Source organism: Nuphar pumila, chromosome 6 (genome assembly GCF_984573655.1).
Source record: "Nuphar pumila chromosome 6, dmNupPumi1.hap1.1, whole genome shotgun sequence".
In the NCBI taxonomy this organism is placed as follows: domain Eukaryota; kingdom Viridiplantae; phylum Streptophyta; class Magnoliopsida; order Nymphaeales; family Nymphaeaceae; genus Nuphar; species Nuphar pumila.
The window spans coordinates 48180539-48201333 of record NC_143254.1 but is presented as its reverse complement, the minus strand read 5'-3'; the positions used below and the strand labels follow the sequence as shown (position 1 = coordinate 48201333).

Below are 20795 nucleotides of genomic sequence, written 5' to 3'. Positions count from 1 at the left end.
TATAAAGGGGTGCAGCCCCTCTTGTATTTTACCCCAATGCTTCTTAAGCAATTGGTTTTTCATATCAATAAAGAATACATTTTTATTTTTATTTTGTTTCCAGTTATACCCTTTTTAAGGGTTATGCTTTAGTGTCATTCTTGACACTTGCTCTTGTTAATCAAAGCACGTGTTTCGAAGATCCCCATTTCATTTCATGGTATCAGAGCCGCGGAAGTACTAAATCTTGAGGAAAAGCTGCCTCGGTTTTCGTGCCCGTTTGCAAAAGTGTTTGCCAATTGAAGAGAAGTGTTTTATCACTTCATTGGAGAAGATTTCACATCTTGTTGTATTGTTTTTTTTTCTTTCTTTCTCATTTTCCTTCTTGTTTCTCTTCTATCCCTATTCTTTCTCTCCTTGTAATCGATGGATGACAATGATAAAGTCACCATCATGCCTATGAAACTAAGCGATACGAACTATGTAACATGGGCTTCAATCATGAAGCACCATATATGGGGAAAAGGCTTATGGGGGATTGTGGATGGTTCCGATTCGGAACCTAAGCTATCTCTTACTAAAAAGGAGGGAGATAAAGAGGTCCCTCTATCGGAAGAAGAGAAAATCAAGGCTATTGCCTCATACGAGAAGAAATGGAAAGAATGGAGAATATCTCATGCGAAGATAATGTCATGGCTTATCAATAGCGTTGACATTAAAAAATGCTCAAGTCTTGCCAAATTTGATCATGCCGATAAGGCATGGGAATACCTTAAGAATATGTATTCCCTTAAAGATATTGCACACGTGTGCAACCTCCAAGAAAAAGTTCGAATGATGACACAAGGAGACAAAACTATTCGTGAATATTACAATGGGTTGTCCGAACTTTGGGAAGAACTTTCCCTTTTAGAACCAAAGTGGCATTGTGCCGAAGACATCGAGCTTCGTCAGAAACAACTCGATGCTGAACATTTTTACCAGTTTATCACTGGATTAAGGCCGGAATTTGAAACCACTAAATCGGCCCTACTTCACCGGGGAAAAATTCCTTCTATTGTTGAAACTATTGAAGAGTTAACAATGGAAGAAAATCGTCTCCGGAAAGGTTCTTTAAAAATTGAAGATGATTCCGTTTTAGCCGTGTCTAGACCAGGGAATCATGTTCGATCATATAGGCCTCCTCACTTTAACCGACAAAATGGTGACTATGATAAGAAGAAAGTTATTTGTCATCACTGTCATGAACCGGGACACTACAGGCCACAATGTCCCAAACTTAAGGAGCTGAGAGAAAAAAGAGCTGCAATTGCTGGATCGGAGCCTAAAGATCAGGATGCACCAGTTTCCCTGGCCCAACTAATGGAGATTCTTCAGCCTCTCATCAAAGGTGCCTCTTCCTCATCTGAAGCTTCAACCGGCGCAGCAGCCTCATCTTTTTCTGATTTAGGTAAAATTTCTTGGCTTCTTGACTCTGGTGCATCTTTTCATATGACCCCAAATAATCAAAGTCTATCCAAATGTGTTAAAAATAAAACAAGTGTGTCAAAGGTCTTTACTGCTGATGGGACTTCTCTTGAAATAGAAGGAATAGGAAATTTTGAAAAAATTTATAAAACAAAAAATTTTTTTATTCCAGAAATTAGACATGTTCCCAAATTAAATTTAAATCTTTTATCTGTATCTCAAATTTCTGATTATGGGTGTAATATTTCTTTTTCTTCTCATGGTTGTTGGGTACAGGATCGCTAGTCAGGCAAGCTGATTGGGGAAGGCCATAGAGAAGGAGGACTCTATTACATGGATTTTTTGGAAATGCCGAAGAAAGCTTTTTGTTATAATATTCAAAAAATAGAGTTGAAACTGTGGCATAAGAGACTTGGTCACCCACATATAGCCAAAATCCAACATTTTCCAAATCTAGGAAAATTTTGTAACTCTGAATCATTTGATTGTAAAGATTGTATTCTCGGCAAAATGAAAAGATTACCATTTCAGAACAGAACCTTTTTCTCTTCAAGACCACTTGAATTAATACACTCGGATGTTTGGGGTCCTGCACCAGTAATTTCTAAAGGAGGATTTGTTTACTATGTTATTTTTGTCGATGATTTCTCCCGACATACGTGGATGTACTTTCTCAAACATAAGTCTGAAGTATTTTCATACTTTCAAACTTTTCATAATATGGTTAAAAACAAATTTCAAAATGATATTACTATTTTTCGCACAGATTCAGGGGGAGAGTTTTTATCCACAGATTTTCAAAATTATCTTAAATTGCATGGCATCACACATCAAAGATCTTGTCCTTATACACCTCAACAAAATGGACTGGCAGAACGAAAACATCGCCATATTATAGAAACCACTAGAACTTTATTAATAGCAAATCAAGTCCCTAAAGACTTTTGGGCAGAAGCTGCCTTAACTGCCACCTATCTCATTAATAGGATGCCATCTTCTTCGTTACAAAATATCACTCCCATTGAAAAACTAATGAACATTTCTCCAGACTACTCTAGATTAAGAATATTTGGGTGCAAATGTTTCATATTTACTGACAAAAATGATAAACTTTCCCCTCGTGCGATTCCCTGTGCCTTTTTAGGATATGCTGAAAACCAGAAAGGTTATAGATGTTTTGACTTCAAAAATAATAAACTATATGTGTCTAGAAATGTTTCCTTTCTTGAAAAGGAGAGCTTCTTTGATTTTAGAAAATTAAAAGACGTCACTGAGTACTCTTTTTTGCTAGATCTAACATCAACATCTGATGAATATGACCTTGATTGTAACTTTGATGATGATCAAAGAATTATTGATCTTAATGTTGAAAATGAAGAAGTTCATAGAGATACTAGTATTCAATATTCCAGGCGACAAGAGTCTAATACTCCATGTGCACTTGAGAAATATTCTAACATTCCAACTAGACAATCATCCCGAATCTCGAGGCCTCCAGAAAAGTTTGTATCATACGAGTCTTTCTCACCCACATATAGGGCAGTTATTGCATTAATTCACTCATATGAAGAACCATCCACATATTTTCAAGCAAAAAATGATATCAAATGGATAGAAGCCATGAAAGCTGAATTAGATGCACTTGAAAAGGCTTCTACATGGAATATTCAAGATCTTTCTCCAGGGAAGAAAACTATAGGATGTCGATGGGTTTATAAAATTAAAACCAAGAGTGATGGTACTCTTGAAAGATATAAAGCCCGTTTAGTAGCCAAAGGTTATGCCCAAGAATATGGGATTGATTATGAAGAAACCTTTGCTCCGGTGGCTCGTATGACTACTGTCCGAACCTTAATTGCCTTAGCTTCTATCAAAAAATGGTTTATTTTTCAAATGGATGTCAAAAATGCTTTTTTAAATGGAAAGCTAGTTGAAGAAGTATATATGGAACCCCCTCCTGGTCTAAGTATTCCTAAGGGTAAAGTCCTTCGCTTAGAAAAAGCTCTTTATGGACTTAAACAAGCACCAAAAGCTTGGTATGATAGGTTTAGTCGTGTTATGATTGATATTGGTTTTCAATTCTGTTTAACTGACACTGCTTTGTTTATTAAGAATTCTGATGCAGGGATCATTGTGCTTCTTCTCTATGTGGATGATATGATCATCACCGGAAGCGATAAACAGGGAGTTAAAACAATCAAAACACTTCTTAAATCTCATTTTGAAATGACTGATTTGGGCTTGTTGAGATATTTTTTAGGCATTGAAGTTGCTTATTCTCCTAGAGGATATTTATTATCTCAGACTAAATTTGCTTTTGATATTGTTTTCAGGTCTGGTATTACTGATGATAAGAAAGTTGACACTCCAGAAGTTGTTAATGTTAAAATGAAGATTGATGATGGAGAACTTCTTGCAGACCCTACTCCTTACAGACAGCTTGTCGGGGCACTTTCCTATCTATCCATTACCAGACCAGATATAGCACATGCTGTTCATACAGCAAGTCAATTTCAACATGCTCCTACTTCTGTTCATATGGGAGCAGTCATGCGTATTATCAGATACATCAAGTCCTCTCTTTCACGAGGACTTTTCTTATCTTCCTCCTCTTCTCTTGATTTAATTGCATATACTGATGCTGATTGGGGAGGTGATCCCAATAACAGACACTCAACCACTGGCTTTTGTGTCTTTTTAGGGGAATCATTAATCTCGTGGAGGTGTAAAAAGCAGCAGAAGGTATCTCTCTCATCCACCGAAGCTGAATACAGAGCCATGGCAACCACGACCATGGAAGTAGTTTGGCTCCGACGACTGCTTGCTGACATGGGAGTTGAAGCAACAAAGGCTTCACAAATGTGTTGTGACAACAAAAGTGCGATCTACATTGTCAGTAACAGAACATTCCACGAACGCACCAAACACATCAAAATGGATTGTCACTACGTCAGAGAAGAATATCTACACGGGATAATTGATCTGCCATATGTCACTTCAGAATATCAGTTAGCAGACTTCTTTACAAAGCCTCTCGCTGCTCCCCGATTTCACTTTCTCTTAGATAAACTTTCGCTCATTGTACCGTAAGTTTGAGGGGGAGTGTTAAAATGTAAAACTGTACATATATGTATATATAATAATATTATATTATTATATATATATAAATACATTTTTAATTTCTTTCTTTTCTGTATTTTTTTTTCCTTTATTTTTATTTTTTTGTCTTTATGTCATCTAGTTCAGTTTGAACTAGAATGACTGTTGCTAGTCAAGTCCTGTCCAGACTTGACTAGCAATAGAGCGGTTGGACTGACACAGTCCAACAGCTCTTAATAGAGCTGTTGGACTGACACATTCCAACAGCTCTAAATAGAGCTGTTGGACTGTGCCCAACAGCTCTATTGAGTCCTCTTTCAGCTGTGTATATAAAGGGGTGCAGCCCCTCTTGTATTTTACCCCAATGCTTCTTAAGCAATTGGTTTTTCATATCAATAAAGAATACATTTTTATTTTTATTTTGTTTCCAGTTATACCCTTTTTAAGGGTTATGCTTTAGTGTCATTCTTGACACTTGCTCTTGTTAATCAAAGCACGTGTTTCGAAGATCCCCATTTCATTTCATTCACCTGTATCAAAATTCCTCTTTTCAATAGCTTTTCTGGATTATGTGCCTTAACTTGTTTGAATTCATAACTTTGTGGTTTATGACTAATTTGGTTTAATTCATAACTAATTTGATTATTTGGAATCACCATATTATAAATTTTTATTAAATGAGATAAACTCCAGAGTTCATGATAAATTGAAAAGGAAAAGTCTGAAGTGACTTTAGTGTGATGATATCTGTATATCATGATAATTTAACGAGAAATCATTTCTCAACAGTTTTTTTATGTTTTCCAAAATTGTAGTTTTTATATTTTAAAAATCTCTAAGGATTTTTATAGAAAACCACTTATATTTAAATTCTTATAAGAAAAATGGGTGCTGATGCAAGAATGATGTTTGTGACCGTGTTAAATCCATGTTACTACAATTTAGATCACTCTGATGGACTGGCATGAGTTTCTATCTTTTTTCATGTAATTGTACTTGATGAATTTATTTCAATTGAAATGGTGAATTTCTCCCTTTTAAAGTAGTGTTGATGGTTCATATAAGAGCTTATGACTAGTTTAACTGTTCATGCATATTCTCCTTATGGTGTTAACCCTTCCGATTTGGTACACTTTAATAGAAGATTAAGCTTCTCCTTCTCTCAGGAAGCTCATGTGGAAGAAAGAGTTTGACACTAGTTATGTAGCATTTACAAAGGATGGTGCACAGTGGTTGGTGGACAATACTGACATCCAACTTATTGGTAAGCAGGAACTCGATACAGATCTACACATTTTTATTCATTTGTTTTTTGCTCCAGTAGCAAATTTTCATCACTTACCCTACTCCTTTTGTGGATCTAGTATTTACTTATTCTGCAGAGGAACTATTTACTTATGTTTATGCACTGTATTTGTTTATCACTCGACTTCAATGTCAGAAATTTCTCAAATCTGTTACTTCACGAAATAAACTGCTTATGAGCCAGCTTTACTATGAAGCATGCTATCTATTTGCAAATTGCAATAAAAGACTGATCAATATTAACAAAGTTTTAATATTTATGTACTGTTTGGCAAATTATGGCACGTCAGAGGCTCGTGGATTTGCTATGGCATCACTTTTCCTGTTTCTCTTGAATCATTCAATTTGCTTCTTTGTTCTTTCTAAATGCTCTTTTGCAGCTTTGTATATGTTAAGATCATTTTGTACAGTATTCTCTATTGTTTCCTTCATGAAGTATGCTATAAGTTTATGATTTTCATGCTTTAAATTGCTTCTGACATTTCCTTTCCCATTGCATAAATCTGACACAGGAATTGATTACCTCTCTGTTGCTGCATTTGAAAATCACTTGATTCCTGCTCATTTGGTTCTTCTAAAGAGCAAGGTTTGAAATTTGACCCCATTATGCTATGCAATAATATTTTAAAGCTTGTGCAAAGTTTTTTTTTTTAAATTTTAGCCATTCACCTTAAATAGTTCCCTTAAGATGTGACACTTTTATGAGATTTCGATCTCGTATGTGTGGTTCAGCCTGCACAGGAAAGTAGAGAGAGAGAGAGAGAGAGAGAGAGAGAGAGAGAGAGAGAGAGAGAGAGAGAGAGAGAGAGAGAGATGCACAATCGGCTGGGGCGGCACACCTTTGCTCGACCTCCAAACCCTAACTTTTATAAAACAAAACAAGTATACAACGAGCCTTGTAATATCAGAGATATTACAAGGATGCCATTAATGAAGATGAATTCAGCATGTGTTTCATTTAATATGCCATGCGTATGGATCTGGATCCAGATCCATACGCATGGTATATTTTAACACCCTCCCTCAAGTTGTACGTGATTTTGGAGCATGTACAACTTGCTCTTCAATAACCAAAATTGACGTCCTGTTAACCCCTTGGTAAACAGGTCTGCCACTTGATCTTCTGTTCGAACATGACGTAGTTCTATCTCCTTCATCTCGACTTTCTGCCGTATGAAATGTTGATCAATCTCAATGTGCTTCGTTCTGCTATGCTGGATACGATTACATGCAATGTTTATTGCGCTTTGATTGTCACATAGAAGAAATGATCGAATAATTGTCTCCCCAAGATAACTCAATAAGTGTCTAATCCATGTGGCTTCTGCCGTGCCTGCAGCCATCAATCTGTATTCAGCCTCTGTACTCGATCGTGCCACTGCCTTTTGTTTTCTGCTGCTCCAGGACACTAAATTGTGTCCAATATATACACAATATCCAGAGACAGATCGTCTCTCATCTTTATCCCCTGCCCAATCTGCGTCTGTATAAGTGATGAGTTTATGTTCGCTATGCAGATTATCGTTCTTGCGATAAACAAGTCCGTCTCCTATAGTTCCTTTTAAATAGCGTAGAATACGCTTCACAGCTTCCATATGACCCTCCGTTGGAGCATGCATAAACTGGGATACCTGATTGACAATATAAACTATATCAGGTCTGGTAAAGGTCAAGTACTGTAACATCCTCACGAGACTTCTATACGTTGTAGGGTTGACACAAAGATGACCATCTTCAGAGCTCATCCTTTGATGTAATACACCAGGAGTACTGACTGGTTTGCAATTCGTCATCCCGGCTCTTTCCAGAAGGTCAAGAGTGTATTTTTGTTGCATGAGTATCAATGTGTCTTGTTGTCTGTCAACTTCCAATATTTCATCTTGAAAGTTTTCATTAAAAACTGCTTCACGTCTTGCACATGATTATCTGAACTCCCAGTGATCATAATGTCATCAACATATATAAGAAGAAGTATAACAATGTCTGCCTTTTGGTAAATAAAGAGTGAGTGATCCAGAGGGCATCTTCTAAAACCATAACTCTGAATTTGCATAGAGAAACATTCAAACCAGGAACGGGAGGCCTGTTTCAACCCATACAGAGATTTCCTTAGTTTGCACACCCAGGCAGTAGGATCCTTCTCGACATAACCAGGAGGTTGCTCCATATACACTTCTTCCTTTAAAATTCCATGCAAAAATGCATTTTTAACATCCATCTGGCTAAGGCTCCAACCTCGATCGACTGCTAGGGATATGATGACACGAATAGTACCCATTTTGACTACTAGACTAAAAGTTTCATCGTAGTCTTCACCATATTGTTGTGTGAATCCTCGAGCAACAAGTCGTGCCTTATATCTGTCACTGCTTCCTTCAGGCTTATACTTTGTTTTATAAACCCATTTTGAGCCAACTACATTCTTTCCTTCTGGCCGAGGGACTATTTCCCAAGTCTGGCATTCATGAAGAGCTTCCATTTCTTCATTCATAATTCAGTCCAATGACGGGATTGAAGAGCTTGATTAAAACAAGTGGGTTCATCCTGTTTTGTAAGCTGAGATATAAACAACTCAAAATCAAGGGAGAAGGTCTCATAACTCACCCATCGTTGAATAGCATGCTTAATGCGTGACGACCTTTGAGCCGGATCATTGACGATGCTTTCCACATTCCTCGGCTCTGTATTTTTGTCTCATCTAGTGTATATCTGCTCAGAGAAGCGTTCTACTGGGGGTGGTTCAACTGGAGACTCAACTGGAGATAATTCAACATGCATCTGTGACTCATTCAACTCCCTACTCAAGCCGAAGGAAGGACAATTTGTCTGACATGTTTCTCCTGTATTAGCAAAAAGATCTGCGCTCATCCATGGATCATATACTTATAATTCTCGAGATGGCAACGCTGCAGAGTCATTGACCTGAAAATTTCGTTCGTCAAAAACAACATTTCTGGAGGTCCTAATACGTTTTGTAGTAGGATCATAACATCGATAACCTTTGTATTCATCTGCATACCCAACAAATCTGCACTTGACAACCTTGTCCTGAAACTTATTTCGCAGAGATGAATCAACATGTACATAACATACACAACAAAAAACACGCAGCTCATTGTAAGAGGGATGTTGTCCGAATAAAGTATAATAGGGAGATTTCCGATCCAAAAGTGCCATAGGAAAACAATTTATGATATGAACAGATGTGTGAAAAACTTCTGTCCAGAGACTAACAGGCACATTGCTATCATGTAACATGCTCATCCGCTCTCTACAGTATGCCTGTGGTTCCTCTCCGCAACCCCATTTTGTTGAGGAGTATGAGGATAAGAAACCTGTCGACTTATTCCTTTATCCCGAAGAAAGGCAGGCAATAAACTCGTTCGATGAATACTCTCCTCCACCATCACATTGTAAATGCACAATATCACAAGCAAACTTTGTTTTGACCATCGAATGGAATTCCCAAAATATTTGAAAAACTTCATGCTTGTGTTTTAAGAAATATATCCAAGTATAACGAGAATAAGAATCAATAAAGATAACATAGTAACGGCTGCCAGGAAGAGAAGGAATAGGTGCGGGTCCCCAAACATCAGAACAAATAATCTCAAATGGCTTTGAAGCTCTTTTATTTATAATATGAAAAGGAAGAACATGACTTTTGCAGAGTTCGCATGAAGAACATTTATTATTATTATAAAAAAATGAACATAAACTAGACTCTGGAAGGAGACCATCAGATACAAGGTTTTCAACGAAACCCCGACTACAATGTCCCAAATGACTATGCCAAGTATTTGACTTTTTACAATGAGATGAATTAAAAACTTCAAATGAAGGGAAAAACAAAGACTCTGAAGGTGAAGACACTGAAGAATGCTTGGACGACTTCAACTGGAGAACTGAGACTGAAGACGAAGACACTAAAGGAATCTCCTTGAAGACGTACATGTTTCCTTGTCGCTCTTCCTTAGCGAACGTCTCCTTCGTTCGTAGATCCTTAACATAAACAAAAGAGGGAGTAAATTCGACGGAAGAATTCATATCGTCAACAAGTTTAGCTATAAAAACAATGTTCTTTTTAATATTAGGAGCAAGAAGGACATTGGAAAGTGAAGTGAGGACTTTGACATAGGGATATGTGCACTGCCAGTATGACTAATGGAGTGATAAGTTCCATCTCCCGTAACTATACTACATTTTTCAAAATAAGGCAATAAGTGAGATAACTTACCCGTAACATGTATGGCGGCACCTGAATCAACATACCATTCGCCTTGTTCGTTTTGCTTGATCGTCATCTGTGACAATGCTGATAACAAAAGTTGTTGCACATCTGTGGATGACACTTTTGTGTCCACAGTAGTAGCTGATTTATTCTCAATTTTGTTTATTTTTCCTCTATTATGTATATTAAACCAACAATCAACTTTCACATGTCCTCTTTTGTTACATAAGAAACAAGTGGACACTCTCCTCTGATTCCCTGTATTAAAAGCCCCTGAAATATTAGGTGTAGGCAAGATACCACGCCCTCCCTGCCCAAAACGTCCGCGACCTCTGCCTCCTTGATGCCCTCCATTCCTTCGTCCAAAACCTACAGAAGTGTCCATGGCCAAAACTGAATGAGGACGAGCTGATTCATTTCCTTCTGCCCCTTTGTTTCATAATCATCTCATGCTGGAAAAGTTTCGCTTGAAGGTCATAAAAAGTGGGCAACTGCGAAAGGCATGATAAAGCTGTGGTAAACATGTCAAAATCAGGACCCAATCCATTGAGAAGTTGTTGAACTTTATCTTTATCTGCCATAACACTTCCAATAGCCGCCAATTGATCAGTAATACTCTTCAAGCGGCCTATGTATTCCATGACTGTCATGGAGCCTTTCTTCAAACTTTGAAATTCATTTTTTAAGTACATAACGCGGGCTTCTGATATCTGAGAATTGTTAAAATGTATCTAATATATATATATATATATATACTGTATATTACATCAATTCCCGATAGGGGTATTTTTGTAATTTCACATAGTTATTTTAGAAAACAACTATTTTCGAATTTCATAAAATGTAATTTTCTTTTTTTATTTTTTCGAATTCTTTTTTGTATTTTTTGAAGACTAAAAGGGGCTCCAACCATAGAGTCGTTGGAGCCCCCAACAGTCACAAATGTGACCGTTGGGGGCTCCCAACGACTCTATGGGAGCCCCCTTTTGGCTCTCCTTTTGAGGCCCCTTGGCCTTCCTTTTTCCTCCTCTCCCTCTTGTATAAATAGGGGTGAACCCCTTGTGTATCTTCATTCTTGAGAGCTTTCTCTCTTCTCAATAAGAGGCTTTGTATATTGTTGCCTTCTTAAAGGCTTGTGCTTGTATTGTCCCTTTGTGGACTTGTGATATTGTCTCTTTTATTCATTGTTGTAAGTGCTTGTATGCACTCTTTATATTTCCGCAATATCTCGTTACATGGTATCAGAGCCACTCGATTCTTGAAGGAAAGGTGTGGTTCGTGTATCTCATATTTAGTGGACATCTTCTCACTTCTTGACAACATCATGGAGACAAAGATTGACCTATCTTTCAAGCTCAATGAAAAGAATTATATGATGTGGGCATCGGCAATGGAAAATAATCTCAAATGAAAGAAGCTTTGGGGTTTTATCATGGGAACCGTTCCGGAACCAAAGCTTATGCTCATGAAGATGGAAGAAGGTCAAGAAAAGGCTCTTGAGGGAGATGCTCGCCTCAAGGCCATTGAAAGTCATCAAAAGGAAGTGGAAGATTGGGAAAGCAATCACGCAAAAATCCTTGCGTGGTTTATGAACAATGTGGAGCTTAAGGTATGTGCTAATATAGCTAAATTTCGTAGAGCCAATGAGGCTTGGTCCTTTATGAGGGGTATGTATACCCAAAAGGATCTTGCAAGAGCATACTTCTTGCAAGAAAAGATTAGAACCACCAAGCAAGGTGATTCTAGCATTCAAGACTATTATAGTGCCCTAAACCCACTATGGGATGAATTGGCTCTCTTGGAGTCAAAATGGGTTTCTATGGAAGATATTGATTTAAGGCAAAAACAAATGGAACAAGAGCGATTGTTTCAATTTCTTTTTGGGCTACGTCTCGAATTTGAGCAAGTGAGATCTTCACTTCTCCATAGATCTATTTTTCCTCCTATTGAGGATGCTATTGCCGAAATCACTTAAAGAGGAGACAAGGCTTGGCATGAGTAATCATGTTGATGAAGTCCTTGCCGTATCAAAAACGGGTAACAATGTTAGAACCTATAAGCCTCCTCATTTTGGGAAACAAGGAAACTACAATGGAGGAAGAAAAATGATTGTTTGTCATTATTGCAATGAGCCAGGTCACATTAGACCCGCTTGTCCAAAGCTTATTGGAACCTTCAAGCCTAAAGTGGCCTCTTTTGAAGAAACCACCACCAAGGAAGATGAAGGCAAGAACAATGACATTAAAGAAACTCTTGGACAAATATCTATGGCTCTCCAACAAATGCTAAAAGTTTCTTCCTCCACATCGGGTGCGGCTATTGCTTCATCATCATCACCCGGTACGTATTCTTGGATCCTTGACTCTGAAGCTTCTTTTCATATGACCCCTCATTTAGTGATGTTTGCACCAATTCAAAGGACTCTTGTGTCTCTACGGCCGATGGAACTTTTTTGAAAATTTCAAGTATTGGCTCTTTTAAAGATTCACAAAATTTTTGTGTTCCAAAAGTAAGAGTTGTTCCCAAACTAAATTTAAACCTATTTTCGGTTTCTCAAATTGCCGACCATGGATGTGAAATATCTTTCTCATCTAATGGTTGCTTTGTGCAGGATCTCCGGTCCGGGAAGCGGATTGGGCAAGGCCATAAAAAGGGAGACCTCTATTATATGGACCATCTTGATCTCCCTACAAACTTTTTTTGTTCTTATGTCAAAAAAAAACATGGAAACTTGGCATAAAAGACTTGGTCATCCAAGTTATTCCAAAATGCATCTCTTTCCTTTTGGAAACAAATTTTGTAAGGAAAAAGAAATTAATTGCAAAGATTGCATTTTTGGAAAAAATGAAGTCTATTCCATTTCCAACTAGAACTTTTCTCTCATCAAGGCCTTTTGAATTGGTGCATTCGGATGTTTGGGGGCCTTCTCCGGTTATGTCTAAAGGGGGCTATTCATATTATGTTACGTTTATTGATGACTTTACTCGGTATGTTTGGGTTTATTTCCTTAGTCATAAGTCAGAAGTATTTACTTTCTTTAAAGACTTTCATAAAAAGGTTCAAAATCAATTTCAAAGTAACATATCTATTTTAAGATCCGATTCTGGTGGCGAATACTTATCTCACGAATTCCAAAGCTATTTAACCCAGAATGACATTTGCCATCAAAAGTCATGTCCTAGGACTCCTCAACAAAATGGACTAGCGGAAAGGAAACAAAGGCACATTATAGAAACCGCTAGAACATTACTTGTTTCTAGGAATATTCCAAAGAAGTTTTGGGCCGAACCCGTTCTAACCTCAACCTATCTAATCAATAGAATGCCCTCTTCTAAGTTAAAAAATGCTTCTCCCTATGAAAAACTCTTTAAATTTTCACCCGATTTCAATCGTCTTCGTATTTTTGGTTGCAAATGTTTTGTCCTACTACATAAAAGGGATAAGTTATCTCCAAAAGCTATTGAATGTGTTTTTTTGGGATATGGTGAAAATAAAAAAGGGTATAGATGTTATGATTTTAAGAATGATAAACTATATATTTCAAAAGATGTAACATTTCTAGAAGAAGAAAATGGTTTTGATAAAATAGAAGAAACAAATGAAATTGATTATGTATTCTTATATGATCTTATTGATGTCATACAAGAAGATTTTCTTGAAAACATAGACGATACTCATGAGGTATCCCCTCTTGACATAACACTCTCAAATGATAGTGATTCAAATATAAATGTTCATGATAGTGATACCAATATAAATGTTTACTCAAGAAGAAATCAAGAAAATCCTATTAGTGCCCTTGAAAAATACTCTCAAATTTCTAAATCCACTGAGGAACCACAAGTTAGGCATTCTTCTAGAATATCAATACCCTCAAATAGGTTTGTATCCTATGATTCCTTAACTCCCAACTATCGGGCATGTCTAATAACCCTACATTCTTATTTTGAACCGGGCCACTATAATCAAGCTAAATCTATACCTCATTGGGCTGAAGCAATGCAAGTTGAACTAAATGCTTTAAAAAAGGCCAATATTTGGGAAATAGTTAATCTACTCTCACACAAAAAATCTATTGGTTGTCGCTGGGTCTTCAAAGTTAAAACTAAAAGCGATGGCTCTTTAGAACGATATAAAGCTAGATTAGTTGCTAAGGGATACTCCCAAGAATATGACATTGATTACGAAGAAACATTCGCTCCCGTAGCTCGAATGACTAGTGTCAGGACCTTAATAGCTGTCGCATCAACCAAAAAATGGCCTATTTATCAACTTGACGTAAAAAATGCCTTTTTAAATGGAAGTTTAAGTGAAGAAGTTTATATGGATCCGCCACCCGGAATAAATATTAAGCAAGGTCAAACACTTCGGCTTTTGAAGGCCTTGTATGGTCTTAAACAAGACCCTAAGGCTTTGTATGATCGTTTCAGTGATATTATGATAAAGTTAGGATTTCACTCTTGTTATACTGACACTGCTCTTTTTGTTAAACATGCAGGTTCTAGTATCGTAATTTTGTTGCTTTATGTTGATGATATGATTATCACTGGGAACGATCAAAGTAGTATTATCAATGTTAAAAATATGTTAAAAGATAATTTTGATATGTCTGACTTAGGTTTTCTCGGATATTTCCTTGGCATTGAGGTTGCATATTCCCCTAGAGGATATATTTTGTCACAGATGAAGCTTGCTGCAGATATATGTTGTAAGTCTGGGATTTCTGATGATAAGAAAGTAGAGACTCCCGAGGTTATTAATGCCAAATTGCGGTTGGAGGATGGAGTTCTTCTGGAAGATCCCACCCCTTACAGACAACTCATTGGGTCTCTTACCTATTTAACCATCACCAGATCAGATATCACTCATGCGGTTCACTCAGTTAGCCAATTTCAGCATGCTCTTACAACTGTGCATATGAGTGCTGTTCTCCGAATCATCCAATACATTCGGAATACTATCAATAAAGGGCTATTTCTATCCTCCTCTTCTTCCTTGAATCTTCTTGCTTATACTGATGCAGATTGGGGAGGTAATCCCAATGATCGAGTCTCAACTACTGGTTTTTGTGTCTTTTTAGGGGACTCTTTAATGTCTGGCGATGCTAGAAGCAGCAGAAAGTTTCACTATCATCCACTGAAGCTGAGTACCGGCCTATGGCAACCACGACAATGGAACTTGTATGGCTTCGCAGTTTGCTTAAAGATATGGGAGTTGATATTACCGAAGCTTCAAAGCTATGTTGCGACAACAAGAGTGCCATCTATATTACGAGCAATCATACTTTTCATGAACGTACAAAACATATTGAAATGGATTGCCACTATGTTCGTGACGAATTCTTACGAGGAACTATTGCTCTGCTATATGTCACTTCAGAATATCAGTTGGCGGACTTCTTCACTAAAGCTCTTCCGGCTCCTCGCTTCATGTTTCTTCTTTGCAAACTTTCCATCATTTCCCCGTAAAGTTTGAGGGGGGGGGGGTGTTAAAATGTATCTAATATATATATATATATACACACTGTATATTACATCAATACCCGATAGGGGTATTTTTGTATTTTCACATAGTTGTTTTAGAAAACAACTATTTTCAAATTTCATAAAATGTAATTTTCTTTTTTTATTTTTTCGAATTCTTTTTTGTATTTTTTGAGGACTAAAAGGGGCTCCAACCATAGAGTCGTTGGAGACCCCAACGGTCACAAATGTGACCGTTGGGGGGCTCCCAACGACTCTATGGGGGCCCCCTTTTGGCTCTCCTTTTGAGGCCCCTTGACCCTCCTTTTTCCTCCTCTCCCTCTTGTATAAATAGGGGTGAACCCCTTGTGTATCTTCATTCTTGAGAGCTTTCTCTCTTCTCAATAAGAGGCTTTGTATATTGTTGCCTTCTTAAAGGCTTGTGCTTGTATTGTCCCTTTGTGGACTTGTGATATTGTCTCTTTTATTCATTGTTGTAAGTGCTTGTATGCACTCTTTATATTTCCGCAATATCTCGTTACAAGAATATGTCTGAGACAAGTTACTCCACAGATCCGCCGCAGTGCAATCATCTGAAAGAGTAACCAACACTTCTTGAGAGAGTGTTGACGTAATATAAGCAACCAAAGACTGATCCCGCTTCCTCCAAGCTGTATACTCTGGATTCTTAATAGAAATGGTAATTGTGTCACCCTTCTCATCCTTGGTTTCCTGCAAAATAAGGCGTGGTGGTATAGGAACTAAACCATCTAGATGTTCATCGAGATCCTGACTCCGTATAAAAGGAAGGATTTGCCTCTTCCAAGTCAAAAAATTAGAATGAGTAAGTTTTTCTGTAACGAGCTAACTCAAGAAATTTGCAGAGGGACCGGATGACGATGAGTAATCCATATCAATGGGACAATGAATAAGCAAACAAAACGAATGGAAAGAAACAAACAGGTTTTTTTGCAGTTCAGAATCGAGATTGTAAACCGTTACAATCTGCCTGTAGGCGTTGCACAGGGGACACTAAAATAGCAATAACGGAAAAATTTTCTGGAATCAAGGAATGAATGAAACTGACAGACGTTAAAAGTTCTGGAAATCAAAGAATGAATAAAAAAAATTCTGGAATCAAAGACGTTAAAGAGTGGAAATCAAAGAGATTGTTATCATGTTAAAGAGTGAAATTTCTAGAAATAGAAAAAATAAGTAGCAGACGAAGGGATTGATATCACGTTAAGAATCAAGAACTAGCAGACGAAGGGATTGATATCACGTTAAGAATCAAGAACTAGCAGAATAGAAAAAAAAATGGTGACTACAACCAAAAAAAGAATCAAACAGGCTACAATCAGTCGTTTATGGCTGCAGTCAGAGAGGAGAATGAAAAAAAAAAAGAGAAAAGATGAGTTGCATAGAAAGATTGGGAGAGGAAGACAAGCCAAAACCTGTGATCTCGATGAACACGCTCCTAATAGGATTCCGCAACCCCAAGCTCTGATACCATATGAGATTTCAATTTCGTATGTGTGGTTCAGCCTGCACAGGAAAGGAGAGAGAGAGAGAGAGAGAGAGAGAGAGAGAGAGAGAGAGAGAGAGAGAGAGAGAGAGAGAGAGAGAGAGAGAGAGAGAGAGAGATGCACAATCGGCTGGGGCGCACCTTTGCTCGACCTCCAAACCCTAACTTTTATAAAACAAAACAAGTATACAACGAGCCTTGTAATATCAGAGATATTACAAGGATGCCATTAATGAAGATGAATTTAGCATGTGTTTCATTTAATATGCCATGCGTATGGATCTGGATCCAGATCCATACGCATGGTATATTTTAACAACTTTGATATTCCGAAAGTATGCATTTGCAATCTTAACCCAGATATTGGATCCAAGAAAGCACGACTCCCATGCTTGGCGCAGTGATTAAGGAACTTTTATGGTGTCAATTAACTTGATTATTTAGCAACATATAACTATTGGGTAATGTGCCATCTTTAAGAAAAATTGGATTGAAAAAGATTGAGATATTTTAAAAGGTTTTAACAACTAATTCCTAAACTATCATTATTTTAGTTGCCTATATTATCTTTCTACTTGTGCAACTGGATACTGGGAGCGTGTAGCTTGTTGCTCAGTAGCTTCTGTGCACATTTATCAAAAAGACAAGGAATCAAGTGAACATGTTTTCCTGTCTTGGGAGAGAGAATGAGTGCACAGCTAACAATGGCCTGATATAGAGATGATACCCATGCTATTATCATCATTAATAGCAATGTCATTTTCATCACCATCATTATCATGTGTCATGATCAAATTATCATCACTATTTTCTTCACCACCACTACTACAACTATCATCCTTATAACCAAGTTGCTGACTGACCCTGCCATCACCACCACCACCACCACCACCACCACAATCTTCATGCATCAAATTTATATAGATCATTATCATGCTTTTTTGGAAATTGGAAATTTGTACTTCCCTTAGACTGCAGGAAGATTACCTTACATATGCTATTTCCGGTTGCTAGCCTCACTCCATTTTTAGTTTCTTTAAACAATAGCCTGCTGGGTGCAAGATGTCTGTGAATCACCAATCATGAGCCAAAAAGTACGAGCGGTGAATGCGGGTACACCAACGAAGAAATTTGTCCTTCCATATCCTGAATGCACCCAACCTACCTTTGCCAGAAGAGGTTGTACACCTTAGGAACTGGGTAATAGTGGAATGGTTCAAACTGAAAAAGTGGAAGCAAGACAGAGGATTCACATTTGTTACTGTCTAATTTTTTGTAGATAAAAAATTATTGAAGGTGTAGGCCTTCTGCACATTAAAGATTTGTAACTGATGAGTCGAGGCAATTGACAAGAATGCTTCCTTAAATATGATCTGAAGGGAGTGACAGTTACCAGCTACTCTACTTTTCTCCTGGGACCCATATCCAAAGTACAATTGTGTACTAGGGTTTTATAGGTCAAATCCTGCACAAACATACTGGGGTGTTTGTGCAATTGCGGCCATGAACCTGGCGACTGAGGGTCTGCTGTTGCAAATAAGAAATTACAATTGTATTCAGGTATACATGTCGTAGCTTGGACCTTGTAAGATGGAGTCCATGGGCTTCAAACTGAAGAGTATTTGGGGCATGTTTGCAATGCCCTGTGATTCTTGGATCCTGTGATCGTAAATCACAAGTCACCATATGTAAAACCCATAATTTTTAAGGATTATTAATAAATAAAGAACTTATTTTTTTATCTCCAAATTAGAAATGTGTTTCTAGCTTTTGAATTTCATTTATTTTTTTATTACGTATTCATTTTTTCATTCAAGCCAATCAGGGTATAATTTGCATTTATAGAACTATTTTGGGCTATAAATCACTTTATATATATATTATATTTAAATATATTTTTGATGAAGTTTGTAAATTATTGGAGTGTATTTGTGTGTTATTTGGCTCTTGGTAATGATTTATAGGGTAATTTGTTATTTTTGGCTAATCTTGTTATAATTGGCATTTTTTGAGTTTTTGGCATTTGCGATCACACACAAAGGGTTCGTTGTATTGCTTGGGTAGCGGCAGTGTTATTAAAAACGCACCTCAATGCGTAAAAAGCGTGCCTCGCCTCAAGGCGAGGGGCTTTGTGCCTTGAGGCGCAGGCATAAGGCGCAATACCCTTGAGGCTTGCGCCTCATAGGCCTTGAGGCGCACGCCTTGAGGCGCACGCCTTGAGGCGAGACACGCCTTGGACTGAGGCACACACACTCAATTTATTTGGTCAAATGAGGGTCAAAACCCTCATTCAACCTAAAAAATAGGGCTTAAACAAAGCCCTACCGACCCCTTTACGTGTTTTTATTTTTTTCTCACCTCCTATCTCCCTCTGCCTCCAATCTCCCTCTCGTTTTCGTGCACGATAGCAGGACCACCGTCGCCGGCGATCTGATGGCGAGCCCCGACGGTAGCATCCTCTGAAACGGGATCGAGACAGACCTTCGGCACCGGGATCCGGTGAGGTTCCACTGGTGGTACGATGAGCTCACCTTTCTGGGGCTACCCTTCTACAAGAGGGTCATCTCCGCCGTGAAAGCTCGCAACTTGTGCGTCGAGAGCGAGGGGTCGCTGGTGTGCTACGCCAAGAAGTTCATTACAGGCCTGTCGCGGCGAAACAGGGTGCCGTCCTCGCACTCAGTCTCCGTCGTGACAAAGGACGATCAGAGGGAGCTGCTGGAGACGGTGGTGAACCATATGCTGGTGAGGAAGAGCAGTAGCTCGACCACGACGATGAGGCTTCTGTTCGGGCTGCTCCGGACGGCGAACATCCTGAGCGCGTTAGAGTCGTGCCAGACAACGCTGGAGAGGAAGATCGCCGGGCAGCTGGACCAGGCGACGTTGGACGATCTGCTGCTGCCGAGCTACTCCTACCTCATCAAGACCCTCTACGACATCGATTGCGTGGAGAGGATTCTTGGCTACTTCCTCGAGGGGTGCGGTGGTGCAGACAGAGAGGAAGAGGAGGAAGGTGAGGATGAAGAAGAGGAGAAGAGGTTCGAGAATTCGCCAAGGATGGTGGTCGGAAAATTGATGGACGGGTACCTCGCAGAGATCGCTTCCGATGGGAATTGGAAGCCGGAGAAGTTCTACAACCTCATTGTGGCGCTTCCGGACCACGTCAGGATTTACGACGATGGACTGTATCGCGCCATCAATGTCTACCTCAAGGTAAAGATTCAAGAACCCAGTTATCTGCTTTCTCATACGTCTGTTGCAGACCATGGTGTGGCTTTCCCACTCGAATCAATGCTCTCTTTACCGGCATAAGTTTGGATGACTCAGGCTGATTTCAAGCTATGGTTTGTCTGGTTTTCTCTCTTCAATGTTCACTACAGTGTAGATCAAACTCAATTATTGAGTTGTTGGCTGCATTTCTAGTGGAGTGTTACTGTATGCCCCTGCTCCCATTCTTAAGGGGAGGGTGAATAAGCTCATGAAGTATGGCTTGGTGCATATTTCAGGTCTGCTCTGTGTGGCGCTTTTATTCCACACAGAGGCAACCATGGGGGCACTAATAGCATGTAGGAAAGGTGATTCGGTGTAGTCTGGCTGGACTGGAGAAGTGGGCATCAGGCCATAGCCCGACATGATCTGCCCCAAGTAGGTCAGACTCTGGTTATGAACTATTAGTTCTTGGTGCTTGAAACCCATCTGCTGGGTTGGACTGTAGGCCGAGTTGCTTGAG

At 38.6% G+C, this 20795-nt stretch overlaps 1 protein-coding gene across 2 annotated transcripts in view; it reads left to right on the top strand.

Annotated features, from left to right (window-relative positions):
- The window catches only part of LOC149834794 (cyclase-like protein 3), a 65590-nt gene that overhangs the window by 39777 nt on the left and 5018 nt on the right, over window positions 1–20795 (top strand). For both annotated transcript variants that reach the window (XM_090010294.1, XM_090010295.1), the window contains 2 exons: window positions 5712–5809; window positions 6363–6436. In XM_090010294.1, coding sequence (XP_089866420.1) covers window positions 5712–5809; window positions 6363–6436 — 172 coding nt within the window. The remainder of the gene's footprint in view (window positions 1–5711; window positions 5810–6362; window positions 6437–20795) is intronic.